At 38.2% G+C, this 17,073-nt stretch overlaps 1 protein-coding gene across 2 annotated transcripts in view; it reads right to left on the bottom strand.

Annotated features, from left to right (window-relative positions):
- The window catches only part of CCDC178 (coiled-coil domain containing 178), a 347,460-nt gene that overhangs the window by 313,576 nt on the left and 16,811 nt on the right, over positions 1-17,073 (bottom strand). Inside the window, exons 2-3 of one of the 2 annotated variants that reach the window (XM_037892683.2) lie at positions 2,678-2,758; positions 358-497 (exon numbers count right to left, since the gene is read on the bottom strand). In XM_037892683.2, the coding sequence (XP_037748611.2) occupies positions 358-497; positions 2,678-2,758 (221 nt within the window). Of the gene's footprint in view, positions 1-357; positions 498-2,677; positions 2,759-17,073 lie in introns of those variants that run through there. The other variant, XM_043539673.1, reaches the window with a different exon arrangement.

Genomic DNA, 17,073 nt, shown 5'->3' with positions numbered 1-17,073 from the left:
GTGCACAGATCAAATTTATCTATCTAGTTGGTTTAGTGTCAAAAAAAGTTTTTTGAATACCATTGAATATACTGGAACAATTTGGCTTAGGAAAATCAAGATGTCCTCTATGTGCCTTTGGATGATGATGTGTGAAACAGACAGAAGACAGCTTAATTTTAATGAGGTAGTTTGACCAGGACTGTACATAGCTAAAAAAATGTCTTGACTAGTAAATGAACTAGCCTGACATTGGTTTAGAGAGAGTATACTACTTTCCATTATTATAAAATGGAAATCCTTTTCAAAGATACAATCTGGTTATCTATACAGACCCAAGATTCTGTTAACATTTGACAATTTTTAGTCATACAGTACCTGTTGAAAGGAGCTTTCTATCTTTATTTCCAGCTCTTGAATGTGATTAATAGCTTTGTTAACACATGGAGATGGAGTATTTACAAAAGCACAACTACGACGCCTGGTGGGGTAACCTAGGAGCATCTCTTTATTCTTACCTGAAAACAAAAATGCACACCAAAAGTCACATATAAATGTCAGCATTTTTTTCCATTCATTTTCAAGTAATAAATCTTGGTTTTATGATTAAGAAAACATAGCAACTAGCTCTAACAGTGTGAATGTATTTTGCACAAAGTTCTAGCTCACTGTCATTTACAACAGCAAACATCAAATTTCAGATTTTAAGAAAATGCAAGAAGTTAGCAGAGGATTAAAAATACAATCTAAAAGGTGAAAGGAGAAACTCAAGAAAGTATAGAAAAATGCAAAGAGGAAGAAACTAAAAAATAAAGAGACAAGACAAAGGAATCTGAGGCCAAAAAGCAATTTAATGCATTCCTCCATCTAAGGCTCATCACAAGTGAAATGAGTTTGATGGTTTATTTCTAGCCCTTAGTGGATAATTGTCCAAATCAGGAAAATGACAACGACAAGTAACAGGAACCAACTGCCAGCTTCTGCTCTAGAAAGGCCCAGAGTGGAACAGAAATGGTGAAAGAATATCTCTGGTGGACCCGCTTGGCAGCTCTGCATATACTACACCTAGCTCTAGCCAGTGTACTCTTTTACTTTTTGGAGGAATGAAAGTATAGAACAATCCTTTTCATTTTGGGGCAGTGAAACTATCCCAGGAATAAACCATTTTAAGCAAACACTTACATTAAAAAACTATAAGGTTTCCCTGAGTCCCCTACTCAATTCTGTTACCTGATAAAAAAACAGATTGTGCCACCTGACTCACATGCAGCAGTATCTTAATGACTTGCTGAATAAGATACTGTACAACTTAAGTAAGGGTATCAGAGTCTGACCCAAAATATCATCTATTGAAGAAACAAGGATGCTGAATCCAAACGAGAGTTTTGAAGAAAATATAGCGAATGCCATGTGGCTGTCCTGCAGAACTCCTGGATATAAACTGATGTAAGGCTAGCTACTATTACTGATGTACCTGAGACTACATATTCCTTTATATGCTCTGAAGATTCAGATATAACAATAAATCAGATTAAGATGTAACAATGAATATGATACGATACAGCCATTTATATATAATTCCCTTGGAGAAAGTTTCACCTAATCTCTTGGTGTCAAATGAGACAAAAATTTGGATGGACTTTTCTATTGACTTTAACCCATTCCAGATAAAAACCAAGGACCTTTTAACCAAAATTTATGGTGAAGGGCATTATCAGGATAGGAATGACACCCTGCAGAAAATGTTGGCATGATAACTGACTACAATAAACATCCAGCACTGCCTCTGGAAGGAAACATGGATGACTGTATCTGGAGCTAGCTATACCCCTGTAATGCAGTATTTGCTCTTCCCCCTATGCCCTGAGGTACTACAGTTCTGCTTCATGCATAATGTGGGCCAGTACCTATAAGGCATTATCTGGTTCAAAGGCTGCACAGTTACAATGAAAAAATATCAGGAAATGCAAGAGTTAAGAGTCCCAGAGCAACTTTATTTCAAATTTATTGTAAATATGTAGAATCTTCTATTCCCAATGGATTTGTTAAATCTGTATTAGATTAATATTTTTGAAATATATTTCCAAAGGCGTGAAGGATATGGCCAGATTAATATTGCTGTGAGTGTTGCAGTTCCTGATTTTCTTTAAATCACTAGTTGAACTGAGCAAGCTCACTTTTCCTTCTTATTTTTTAAAAATCAGATTCTTAAATTCTTTAATTTTATTAGATAAAAAAAATTACCCTCTAACTGCTCGATTTTCTCCTCAATAGATTATAACCATGGGTTACAAGCAGGACTTCACGAATCTACTCACTGGTGGCAAGTAGGAAATGTACCTTGGTGAAAAGGGTCTCACTCATCATTTTTTGCAGAATTTAAGATTTAATTTAAAAGGACACGTAATTTCAAATCTAATCAATTTCAGTTTTTCCAGACAGAAGAACTGAACTCTAACTTCAGGGGAAGAAGAGCCAAGAGTAGGTAGGGGCTTGAGTTTACACGTTCTATAGCACTCTCTCCACAATAGGATTGTGATGCAGTACTGTGGGCACAAGGAGAGCCAAACAAGCAAAAAACGTTTTAAGTACAGTTAAAAAACATAAAAATAAAGCAATTACTTAAATCTTGTTTGACGGCTTTAAAAGTCTGAACAACTGAAAACTGTACAATACAAAGTCTTTATAGGAAACTTACCAGGTGATGGCTGACTACCATCCTTAGAAGAGCAGGAAAGTGATTGCATTTCAAGCACAAATGCCAATATTAGCTTGCAGCCTAATTTAAAAATGAATTATATATTATTGATTAAAAACAAATACATCTATTTCATCAGTACAAAATTTATTTAATCCATGTTAACTAGCCATAAAATTGGTCAAAACCACCAAGAGATTTTTATTATGGGTTCAAATCTTCTACCAATAGAAAAGCATGTGTGAGACAGCTGATGATATTACAAAGCATCAAATTAAATCACTTTAATTAACAAACTTGATTAAAAATAGTTATAAAAAATGTGGATAAGACCAAACCATTAACTCTTCATTTATATGACCTGACTTTCTAAGCTGTGCATGTTATTTTGCATCCTGTCATGATAACAAAAATTATCAAGGACTGTAAAACTTTAGGAAACCAGAGGGATGACCTATAATATAAATTCAATCTAAAGAACAGACAGTGATGACAGTCCCTAAATGTGTAAAGTGAGAAACAACTGAAGAATTGTTCTCTGGATGGATAAAAGACACACAGGGAAAAAACTACTTACTTAATCCCATACAAGCTTACAGTTAAAGGTTATGACAATAAATAACATATACCTTTTAAAAATAGTAAGAATTGAAAATAACTCCAATGATCAGTTAAAGTAATTTATTTCAATATTTTGTTACCCTTACAATTAATATATTCAGTTGAATAATATCAACATGTGAATATTCACCTTATCTATTCCAAGAACAACCCATTAAAAAAAAAATCTAAGGAACTCCATTATACGTACACGTAAAATGGATATATATTATTGTACTATATAAAAGTAGGGGGAGTCTCCAGAACGTAAGAGAAAGAAGGATCAGTCTACCATGGGCTAAAAACTGGACAACACTATGCAACTGAGTTCCAGGCTCAAACCTCTTTAGTTGCTGTCCTGCAGACTTTCGGCACACACAGAGCACAGTGATATAAATAATGGAATGGATATGTAGATCCATGTGGTACTCCAGATTCTTCCAAAAAGTTATTGGAAATTACAGCAATTAGAGAATATCTCCAGTGCTATAATGATAAATATCCCCACACCACATCTTTCAAGATTGATGGTGTGATTCTATGTATAAGAAAAATGACCATTTGTATCATTGTTACCACTGTTATACAATTGCAACGATTTTTATACAAAGTGTACCATGTAAAGTGTCAATGGAAAAGTTATAATCTATCACATAGGATTATCCTCTTTATATGCATGTATCATCTTTATATCTAAAGCTATGAATATTGGCTATGTATTTGTATCTCCAACATATGTTTTGTTTCTGGGAAACACCCTCCAGATAGATTATACTTTTCTATCAGGGCTAAACAGCCATGTGTTGATGGCCAATTAAGAACATGCCATGCTCTTAATGGGCCATTGAAAAAATTCATCCCACCCAGTAAGCATTTCCTGTGGATGTCTCAGAAAGAATATGGGCAATTGCTGCCCCTGTGAGACAACAAAGTATGTAAGGGTATGTAAGGACATGTGACCCTGGACTCCATCTTGGGCCAGTTACTTTCCATGTATGCAGGCTACTGGCTTTGGTTGGGACAGTAAACCTCCATGTACATGGCAAAGGATATAAAAGATCCTGAGACACCTCCATTTTGCCTCTTTCCTGGTCTAATTCTCTGCACTGTGGATTTACAACAAAAAGCAGCATCTTGAACTATGGAGGACCTTCCAATCTTTTGGAGGTTACCAGAGAGACTTTGCAAACCAGCGGTCTATTCCATCACTGCCAGAAACCTGATATAAGGACTTTGTAATCATTTGTATGTGTGTGTTCTATTAATCATTTATAACTCTCTTCTTTTCTTTTATTGATAAATCTTCAGTTAGTTTACTAAGGATTGGCTGACCGTGATATTTGGGTAAGATCTAAGATATATATTGATCTGGGGTAAGTGTCTGATACTTTGGGATCAGTAAGAACCTCACATATGGTGAAATGAGGTTTCAGTAACCTCTCAATATATTAGACTTGATTGTCTGGATGGGAGTCAAGGGCTGAAATGCTTAAAGCAGACTGTGTTTGGCTTCTGGTTAACCAGTGTGGTAGTGCGGAAGCTCTTTTGTTACTGGCTTGGTGAATCTAATTATAGAACAAATCACAGTTTTGGGGGATTGTCTGCCCTATTTTTTGCTTCATGCCCTCAGTGTGGCATTCTCAGTGTGATCTATCCCAGGCACCCAGTCACACATGGCTCCTACATGCATATCACAAAATGTGGGGTACCTCATTCCATGCACTAAATGCCCCAATATCAACTATGTGGCTGAAACAAGACAATCATTACACTCTCAGATGAACTCACACAGAAAAACGATATAAGACAAGAGCACCATATCACCCACAGGTGAAATTTTTCACAAAGCAATCACTCCATATTTGACTTCTCAGTCCTAATCCTCAAAGGAAATCTGCACAACACTTTCTGAAGATGAGCTACGAGCTTAAAAGTCATAACTTAGCTACCCATTGAAAATCATGGACTTAATAAAGATATTCGATCTATGGATTACTACAAGAACCTGTAACCTACTAACTCTTTTTTTTTGTCCTATGACTGTCGAGGTGTTAACTGGCCACTTTACCTTGAATGGTCCCTTACAGTGTGTATTAACTACTTATGCTAAATGATCTATTCCACATTGTATTTAGCTGTAAAACTCGGAATATATTTCCCAGATCTGAAGAAGAGCCCTGAGTAGGCTCAAAAGCTTGTCTTTCACCAAGAGAAGTTGGTCCAATAAAAGATATTACCTCACCCAAGTTGGCTTGGTCTACACTACAGAGTTAGGTCAACGTAAGGCAGTTTACGTCGACCTAACTCTGTAAGTGTCTACACTGCTGATACAAGGAGCGTAGTGTGGACATGTAAAAGTGATTTAATTACTGTGGTGGCTGTACGTTGATGTAACTTCGGTCGACTTAATTTTGTAGCGCAGACTTGCCCGTTGTCTAATATCCTGGTACCAACACTGTAATCACAATGCTACAAAAAGGAATTTTAAAAGTGAAATAAAAATATCAAGGTGGATAAAAATAAATGATTTTTAATTTAAATTAAATATATTTTTAAACATAAACCTATTTAAAAGTAGTTGAAATTATGACAATTTACATTAACACAAAGTTGCTATAATCTATTAAAGTCACTTAAATAAAAGTATATGTTTGCTGCTGAAGTTTTAAAGAAAAATCCAACCACTGAATTGATGGAAGTCACTGGGTAAGCACCTGGAATCAGAGCTTGTTGAAGAGTTAAACCAGCTTTTGACAGCAGTAACCACTTATTCAGGTACAAAGAGAATATTTTCTCCATTTCAGTTTATTCAACCAACTCATTTCATTGACTAGCTCACTCAAAATTGAGAAAATAAGTGGGAATTGAAAAAACCTCTTCTCCCCATTTATTAATAAAAATAATGTGTGCAGAGGATGAAACCTACTAATTCTAAAAATTCAAAGGGCATGGTGACCAAAAACAATCAGTTTCATTCACTAACTACAGATAAAACTTCCTGTGATTAATAAATCAGTTCCTTTTTAATTCAAAACATGTTTTGATACACTTAATTGTTTCCCTTATGTATCCAGCACATTTAAGGTACCGTAATTATATTTAACAAATAAAAACAACTTTAAAATACTAGTTTTGCTCATTTTAGTTGAATCTTAAGGTCCATTCAAATGGACCTTGACACTAATTATGAGTAAAAAATTAATCATCTGATAACTAAAAATGCATTATTCACCATTTTCTAACATAATAAAAATGTAAAAAACTAAGAATCTGAAAAAAAAAATGTATGTTAAGCAATGTAATTGCTTAAATAAACATATACATATACAGTGTATCCTCCTGGTTATCAAAAAGAAGTTAGTGTAAATGCTATATTGGTTGCAAATCAACATGTTTTAATAATTACCAACCAATGAAAATCAACCTTTATTTAGGAAAATAACTAAAAACTACAAATGCAGAACAAGATTAAAATCAATTCTTTAAGTCAAATTTCCTACTTGCTAATTTAACTATTAAAATTGGTGCTTTGAATCAACCCATCCTGAAAAATATGAACAAATGAGTTTAGAAATACTGTTGATCAAATGGACACATTTGTACAACTAGTACAATGGGACCCCACTCCTAACTGAGCTTTTGATTACTAACTCAATACAACAGTGATTAATAATAAAAAGAATAATAAAAGATATTAGAAAGAAATGTCACATCAGTACAAAATATTGACATAATCCTTAGCATACCATACTTTTGGAAATCAATGTATAAAAGAGGAAAAAATGTTTTTTTTCACATCCACTAAGCAAGATCTATCTACATCAGTGAACAATTGGGCATATGTAAACAAAGAGCCCAAGATATAGTCTTTTGGACCTGTGTCTCAATATGTTCATCAACTGGTGTCAAAGCATCAAATCTGTTATGAAACATGGCAGAAAAAACACAAATGAACCAAGTGCCAAATGAAATGCCATAAAGATCATGGCAGACCACTAGAATGGATTTGTTTATGAAGAAAAATGCAGAAAGCATTATTGTTTTGTATTATTATATAGACTCTTTTATTTAGAAAACCTGAACAATATTAGAAGCAGCACAACAATTCACAGACTGAAGGCTTTGAACTAGATTTTTAAATCAGGTTCACAATGCATGCAAAAATGCAGTTACAGTGCACAATTCGCTAACTGTGTGTAAACTGCATGGTAACTTTAGATACAAACACACCTAATTAGCCATTTGTGCAGGTACCTCATTTGCCCTTTCACAGATTTGCTCACCTAATATTTTTGAAATCCCCGAAAGGATTATCTCCAACAATGGGCCTCAGTGTTTCTCAAAGGAATTTGCCAATTTGGCTAAAACACAGAATTTTAAATATATTTCTGTCAGGACCTGAACAGCAGCTCCATGAGTATGTCTACACAGCAAAGAAAAACCAGTGGCTGGCTCCTGCCAGCTGACTAGGGCTAGAGAGAGCTCTCCCGTCAGCATAAAAAAAACACCTCCACAAGCGGCATAAGCTTTGTTGGCAGGAAAAGCTCTCCTGCCAACATAACACTGCCGTGTAACTTATGTGGCTCAGCGGGAATGGGGGGAGGTGGAATATAGTGTAGTGTAGACAGCCTGAGTGTCTCTCTGAGTCAAAAGACAATTAGGAGTGGGGCAGAGGGGATCACTCAGGGTAAAGCAAACCTAGGAATAGCTAAATTCAGGAGACAGTTTAGATTGCAGCTGGTGTTTGTTGCTATTTAAGATAACATTAAAGGTAAAACACAGAAAAGGGGTACTATCAGGCCATTATCGGGTGTGGGGGGTGAGACACTGGATGTACTGTGGATGTACTATCCACTATGGATGTAGAAGCTCTCTACACCAACATTCCGCACAAAGATGGTCTACAAGCCATCAGAAACAGTATCCCCAATGTCACGGCAAACTTGGTGGCTGAACTTTGTCCTTACCCACAACTATTTCACATTTGGTGACAATGTATACCTTCAAATCAGCGGCACTGCTATGGGTATCCACATGGCCCCACAGTATGCCAACATTTTTATGGCTGATTTAGAACAATGCTTCCTCAGCTTTCGTCCCCTAGCACTCCTACTCTACTTGCGCTATATTGATGACATCTTCATCATCTGGACCCATGGAAAAGAAGCCCTTGAGGAATTCCACCATGATTTCAACAATTTCCATCCCACCATCAACCTCAGCCTGGACCAGTCAACACAAGAGATCCACTTCCTGGACACTACAGTGCAAATAAGCGATGGTCGCATAACCACCACTTTTTACCGGAAACCAACTGACCGCTATACTTACCTACATGCTTCCAGCTTTCATCCAGACCACATCACACGATCCATTGTCTTCAGCCAAGCTCTAAAATACAATCGCATTTGCTCCAATCCCTCAGATAGAGACAGGATCTCTATCAAGCGTTCTTAAAACTACAATACCCACCTGGTGAAGTGAAGAAACAGAATGACAGAGCCAGAAGGGTACCCAGAAGCCACCTACTACAGGACAGACCCAACAAAGAAAATAACAGAACGCCACTAACCATAACCTACAGCCCCCAACTAAAACCTCTCCAGCACATCATCAAGGATCTACAACCTATCCTGAAGGACGATCCCTCACTCTCACAGACCTTGGGAAACAGGCCAGCCCTCGCTTATAGACAGCCCCCCAACCTGAAGCAAATACTCACCAGCAACTACACACCACATAACAAAATCACTAACCGAGGAACCAATCCCTGCAGCAAACCCTATTGCCAACTTTGTTCGCATATCTATTCAAGGGACACCATCATAGGACCTAACCACATCCGCCACACCATCAGGGGCTCGTTCATCTGCACATCTACCAATGTGATATATGCCATCATGTGCCAGCAATGCCCCTCTGTTAATATTCACCCCTTTTTGTTTTATTGAGAATAGGCCACTTCCACCTTAATTGAATTGGCTCGTTAGCACTGACCCCCCGACTTGGGAAGGCAACTCCCATCTTTTCATGTGCTGTGTGTATATTATATATATATATATATATTTGTAAATATTTGTAAAAATACAGTAAGCTATATATATAGCTTACTGTATTTTTCACTCCATGCATTTGATGAAGTGTGTTTTAGCCCACGAAAGCTTATGCCCAAATAAATTTGTTAGTCTCCAAGGTGCCACAAGGATTCCTCATTGTTTTTGTATGTACACTATGTTAAGAGCAGGGTTTGAATTTTTGAATTCCAGCTACTAACAGTGTCACCGTCTATGTTATTCACAAAACAATGGCCTTATTGAAACAATTGTAAAAGTACCCCAACTGTAAAATTCATAGCTGATAAACCCCAGGCAGGAGACAAAAAACTATTATCTCACTCTGAGATTTTCAAAGGAGCCTAAGGAAGTTGGCCACCTAACTCTTTTAGGCACCTCTGAAAATCCCAACCTCAGTCTATTCAAGTACTGGAATACGCATATTCACAAGTGTAACTGACCAGCTATTTCTGAGCTGCCTTCTCTTAATACTACCATGCACAAAGAAATAACTAAAACCTGAAGCAGCAAATCTCAGCCAGATATAAGCTAGTATGAGAGGCAAATCAGCAACAACAGAAGTATTACTATGACAAATCTGTTAAATCGCTCAATACTTAACAGTGCTACTTCTGTATGAGACAACACTACATGATTTGCAGAGACTCAAGGCAATTTGCGTTAAAATATTTATTGAAGTGACATATGAAGACAAACACCACATTGTCGCTATTACCACAATATACCTTTCTGAAGTCACTGTACATTACTCCACACAAAAAAGTAAAAATAATGGAAAACCATTGTGGATGCTTAGCTTCATCAGGTATACAATGTGTAAATGCTTCTACATTCTATTTCACACCTCATTAAATATATCTGAAGCTGCAGTGCACATATTCAACTTTTTTTAATTACTTTGTTGGTATTTTAAACTACGGTAACAGAAATAATCATTTGTCAGGATAGCTATTAAAGATATCAAATTTATTACAGCAACATCTCAAATGAAAGGACCAGAAATTCCTCATTAAGAACAAGGACATCATTTTACACACTTGAGCAAAATTTAAAGTAAAAAATTTTTAAAAAGTTTAAAATTAAAGAAATTTGAACTCTAGTAATTATAATTACTATCCACATAATGCAAATAATGATTAACACTTTTCATTATAAATCCCACCCACATCAAAGCTCTAGGATACTCTACAGTTCATTTGATATATATATATATATATATATATATATATATATAAAAAGCACATATGTTAAAAGAATAGTGAAGTTGCAAAATCAAAATTCAAGAAATGCTTCTTTGTTCACTACATTCCCTTTCTGTATTACGCTATATACCAGACCACTGTCCTCTGGTCCATTGGAGGCCTAAACATGTCCCCTAGTTAAATCAGGTGTAAACAGAATTTGGCCAAAATTAAGGAAAACATCAGCAAAGCTATCTTCTCATTCACAACATATTCCCGCCTCATTCATTGTGCACCATCCAACCAGCACTGTGAATGAAACAGAGACCTTAACCAAAAACAAATATGTGGTCATGTAATTAAAGACTCTCTAGTAATGCATATAGAAAAGGATGTAGAGTTAAAACAACCATCATTTGTTAATGTGGGTATTTCCTGACTTTTGAGTACTTCATTTTTCAATTTCAGCATTTAACATAGGTTTTAGTAAAGTCTAGGATTTATTGAAGGAAAAAATGTGCACTCAACTGAGGCAGAAATGCCTTTTATGCATTGAATGAAGCAAGGCTCCAGCTCATTTAAAAAATATTAACAGATCATATAGCATGAGACAAGGATCCTCTGGGGTTATTTCCATAAACTACAAATAAACTAGCTGTTATGAAGAATTACTTAGTCCTGTTTAGACAGTAACTCATGGCCTTCTTAATATGTGAACAGGGTAGCCAAACTTCCACTGACAGAGAATGAGGCATGGGGGAAATGATACAGGTATGGCTTGGCTGAAGAGAAAAATAGGGATCATCTTTGACAAATATCTGAGCTGTTAGCAAGAAGACCATCTTGCACTTATGGAATGCTGTATACAGTGAGCCTGCTATTAATACCTGAATCTCAACATTATGTGATCCAAATGAGACACGTTGCACCAAACATGCTGACAGTGGTTCAAACAGTGGTTCCATTAATTTGCTAAGTACTACATTTAAAGTCCAAGGACAGAGGCTGCTTCCTAGCAGGAGGCCATAAGTGAAATAGGCCTTTTAAAATCATTGTCACTGTAGGTTGAAGGAACATAGAGTCAAACTGATGGGTGAAAAGCCAAAACTGTAGCCAGATGCGCTCTTATGGAACTGAAGGAGAGACTACACTGTTTGAGATACAGTTGGTAGTCCAGAACAAAGAAAATGGAAAAGTGTTGAGAATCAGATCCTTTCTGTCATCTAGATGGAAAACCATTTCCATTTTACAGAGAAGTTTTCTTGCTTTTCCATCAGAATCTTCTAGACTTCTACAGAGCAATCATGATCTAAACAGATCAAACACGCAGCATTCAGATGATCAGAATAATGAACTTAGAATCAGCAAGGAGAATCTGACTGTGCCTAAGGGACAAGAGATCCAGAAAATGGAGAATCTACTGCCAGGTTCAGCAGGCCAATTGGCCTTCTCTCCAGTTCTCCACAGAATCCTGGGAATAAGGGGACCTGGAGGAAACACACAAGAACATTTGGCTCAACTCCAAGACAAATGGATCTTTCTATCAGCTGTTCTGTACACAGATTCTGAAGAGAGGGGTCTTTAATCAAGGAATGCCTTGCAGAATGAAATGAAGGGGACACCTCTACCACTACATTCTGGTTTTGTCCACCACAGACAAATGAACAACCACAGGAGGCAGACACATCTGAATATCCATATTGTTTAGAGTGGGTCAATGCACTGTTCTTCAGCTTTGAGTCTGAGGATGGGAATGACATATGAAAGGATAAAAATTGACCTAGCAGTCAGAGACAAAATCTGACAGCTTGTCATCTTCCTCTATAGCATGGGGCACAGAGTAATTTGCTGGTTTGAACTAGAGTAAATGCTGGTTTCTCTGTAACTTTAAAATCAAGATTTAAAATCAGTAACTCAGCCAGAGGTTATGGGCCTATAACAGGAGTGGGAGGGTAAGGTTCTGTGGATTGCAATGTGCAGGAGTTCAGACTAGATGACCCTGATGCTCCCTTCTGGTCTTAGAATATATGAGCTGTCTAAGGGTTTGATTGAAGCTTACGAAACATACTTAACATAGGCAAAAATCTGTCTTCAGGAAGATACAGTGTTGAAGATCTGGAGTCTAAAGACTGGAACAAGTGGCAAACTATTTTGAGCGCCTCCTGGATTAGTGGTCTCTTATCAGCCAATCATCAAGAGACAAGTACGCATGTTATAGTCTGCTCTGAGATCCTGCCACGAATGCCAAGCATTTAATGAAAACTCCTGGGAACAAGGAGAGTCTAAACAACAGGCCTAAATACTGGAAGCATTGGTGTCACACAGAATTTGAGGTATTTCTGAAGAGTATAGTGTAAATACATATCCTTTAGTTCGAGACTTGCAAACCAATATTCTGGATATAGGGAAGAAATTAACAATATTACTGCACCATACAAAACTTCAGCCGCTTCATGTATTTGTTTAGACTTCTGTGATCTATTATGGGATATAAACCCACTGTTCTTTGGAGTATTAGGAAGAAATAGAAGAATGCCTTTCCATTGTATTACTAAGGGATCTCTCTTTATTTCTCTTATTTGAAGGAGGGATAAAAAGTTTTCCGTTAGAATTTTATCATGAGCGAGTAACATGAAAAGTGACAAAGAAGAAAGCAAGAAAGGTGAAGTGGTGGCTTAAAGTGGAATTTGCAAGAAATGACCCACGGATCTGAAATAGTTCTACTGCATACCAAAACAATTCGGTGACTGCCAAAAGGACAAAAGTTAATAAAAAAAGTTTGGTTCACATTTGAGATATGCAAATAATGTGATTTTAGGACTCTCCCCCTAAGAATAAAATATTTATTGGAATAAGTTTAGAAGTATAATTGTCAAACTTAATTATGTTAATTATATTGTATCCTTAAATAGATGCCCATACCACCAGTATCATTTGTTCTTGTTTAGGTGTGCAATATGCTTTTTCTCTCAACTAATATATGATGGAAGCGTGTAAATGCAATTTCACCCCAAGTGGCAATGCAAGTGCCCATTTAGTTTGCAAAACTCAAGCACATCCTTATCAAAATTTTGCCTGTGGTACATCATTACCATAGATATGTAATAATATGTCGGCATGGCTGAGCGTTTTCTTAGGAAACACAAATGTTAATTCTTTGCATGGAAGGATTTGTTAGTTTTCTGTAATTTGTGAGGATAGTGCTATTGAAAGTGGGGAGGTCACAGGACTGGCTTGAGCCAAATATAATGCCAGTAGTCACTGTATGTGCTCTCCAAAACAGCTACGGCCACTGACCTGAAACACCCCAATCAGTCCACGTCTAGACCTAAATGCTCTGTAAGCTGTGTGGCCCCTATCCCGGACCGGACCGGGCCTGCTGGAACTGCCGGGGAGAGGCCCCCTCCCCTAGCCCGGCCCAGCCAGGCCGGAGCTGCCGTGGCTGGGGAGAGGCACCTCTCACCTGGCACCAAGCAGCTGCAGCAAGAAAGGGGTAGGGGGAGTCCTCTCTCCCCGCCACAGCCCCGGGGCAGCCTGCACCCCAAATCCCTCATCCCTGACCCCACCCCAGAGCCCGCACCCCACCACATCCCAACTGTCTGCCCCAGCCCTGAGCCCCCTCTCACAGTCTGAACCCCATGGCCCCACCCCCAGCACACATCACCCCCATATTGGTGAACATAACAAAATTCATTCCGCACATGGATGTAAAAAATTAGAGGGAACACTTTCTCTAGAGGACAGATCACCCATTTCTGTGATGATTTTCCAATGTATACATTAGTGGAATGGAGTAAAAAACTAACTTCTCAACAAGTGGTGCGCTATCGTCTCTTACACACTATGAAGCTATCAAGTACCAACTCCATTCTACCCATGATAGCAGCCTACATCACTTTCTCTCACGCCACCTCCCCATACATAGAAGGAGACCCCCTGTAGACATCCACAAGCCTACCCCACTGACCTCTTTCAAATCCTTCCTTAAAACTCTTCTCTGCCATGATGCCTACAGAAAACTAGACAACAATTAAGCAGTTGTTGTGTTGTGACCACTGCCTACCATGTTGACCAGTACTATCTCAGTTTCCTTGTGTTCTCCCCATTCATTTGGCATATCCACTATTGCCTCTGATCTTCTGCTTAAGACTGTAAGTGTTCTGGGGTTGGGACTGTCTTTTTACTTTGTGTTTGTGTAGTGCCTAGTACCAAAAGGCCCTGTTCATATCTAGGGCCCTAGGCAGAACATTACTACTGTACCATTAACCCTTCTGAAGATTGAGTAACAACATCCCTCCAGCACTTTGTCTTTAAAATGGAAATATATCTTTACTTATATGTGAAAGGGTGTTGCTAAACAACATTTGTAGGATTCTGTTTTCTCATGGGTGCACACAGCTATCAATCAGATCCATCCATGGGCTAAATGCAGTGTGAGGCAATACACTTCCTCTTCTATGACTGGAAATGTAGGTTCCTTTTAAAATTACTTGGCCATTAAAACAATAGAAACAGCTTATAAGAAGCTATAATGTCAGCCAAAAATGGATGTCCAAGTCTACGCAGCCAAATTATTACTACCTAAAAGAACAAAAATTTAGAACATCCAACCTGTTCATCCAAATTAAGGTTACACACATCTAAGATAGAAGATTTTTTTTTACCATCAATAATCTAGCCCTTTGTTAAAACATGTTCAAGAAAAGATCAGATAAGGCTGTATAATTTGTTTATTTGCTTGTTTTATAACACACCACAAAAGTGAAATTAAAGACAGAAAAAACATATTGTCAGCTGCTATATTTCATTACCTTGACAAAGGCAAGACAGTTCCCTCCAGAATATGCGCCATTAAAATTGCACATTCTAGCTTCAAATGCCTTATACTATGGGGCTTCCATCTTTTTCTTTGAAAGAATACTCTGGGTGTGAAAGAGTAGAATTTTTAATCAACTTCCCCAGTGAACAATTTCACAAACAGATGGAACACCAATGCTCTCTAACAGATCTTTTGCAGACTAGGGTAAAGGATCTCTAGGTATGTAACCTGACAACAAAAGGGCAAAAACTTCATTGAACATTTTATATTTCTTGAGACTCAAAACAAGTCCAGCATTGATCTTTAGACAGCTCAACATGAAGGAAGCCAACATCTAGAATATAAGATTTCAAAGTACATGCTGAAATCATTTACTGAAATATATTAATGTAAACCTGTGTAATGTAAAAGGATTTTAAATTAAACTAAGATGATGTTGGGGTGAATCCTAAATTAACTTGGATTCTCCAGAGAAAAGGTTTGAGGGAAAGAAATGGGAAAGGACTGGGCCTGAAGAGACAGAAAATTGAAAACAAAATGGAGGCCACACAGTTCCTCTTAATCTCTTACATGGGGTGAGCAGGCCAGCCGGCTCCCATAAACAAAGATTTGGCAGATTCAGTATAAAGCTTTTTGTAAAAAAAATCAGCACAGAACAGAGGAATAAAGCAATAAAGAAGTTTAAGTAAGGCTATGATTTAGTCACCGAGGTTGCGGAAGTCGTGGAATCTGTGACTTCCAGAGACCTCTGTGACTTCAGCCAGCAGTGGTAGGGAGCTGTAGGGTCCCCTGCCGCCCATGAGGGCAGGGAGCTGCGAGGTACCCCCACCACCTCTAGCAGCCTCTGGAGCTCCAAGCTGCCGCAGGCAGTGGGGGGACCCCAGAGCTCCCGGCCCCTGCAGGTGGCGAAGAACCACACAGCTCCTGGCTGCCACGAGCCGCCACGGGCCCCCGGAGCTGCAAGCAGCGGGGGAACCCTGCAGCTCCCGGTGGCAGTAGCTGGCAGGGAACTCCTGGAGCTGTGGGCCACAGGGGTACACCGCAGCACCCAGATGCTGCAAGCAACAGGGACCCTGCAGCTCCCAGCCCTGGGTGGCGGGGGCCCCTGGAGCTCTGAAACCCAACTCGCAGTGGGGGCCCCTGGAGCTCCTAGTCGCCGCGCAGCTGTCCCACTGCAGGCAATGTGCAGACCTGCAGATTCCCATTTTGTCTCAGATATTTTTTATTAAAAGTCAGATACAGGTCACGGCTTCTGTGAAATTTTTCTTTATTGCCTGTGACCTGGCTGTGGCTTTTACTAAAAATATCTGTGACAAAATCTTAGCCTTAATGATAAGTGATAGCTGGAGAAATGAGTTTAAGTATTTTGTTTTCTCCCCATTTTCTTTGACTGTTTTCTATTTAAGATTGTAAATTCTCAGATAATGTGCTTCAGGCATGTTTCCTAAGACAGAATCACCACCTTACAGTGTAACGCTGGCAGAACAGGTGCCATCTCATGTTAAGGCCCATAAGCCTCACTGAACACTGACAAATGCATAGCTGGAAATCAGTCTGACTCACCTGTGTGTTAGTATTGTTAAAACAGGTATTAGATTTATAGGGAAGTGTTTAATGTTTGGAATTTATGAAATGCTTGTGAGTTGCTGCATGCATTAATCTTACTTATAATATCAGTATCCCATGTCATAAGGTAATATGTAACTTTGCTTTGTAACTATA

This window comes from Chelonia mydas, chromosome 2 (assembly GCF_015237465.2).
Source record: "Chelonia mydas isolate rCheMyd1 chromosome 2, rCheMyd1.pri.v2, whole genome shotgun sequence".
In the NCBI taxonomy this organism is placed as follows: domain Eukaryota; kingdom Metazoa; phylum Chordata; order Testudines; family Cheloniidae; genus Chelonia; species Chelonia mydas.
Note: the sequence above shows the minus strand (reverse complement) of the source record. Positions and strands in the feature narration are given on the sequence as shown.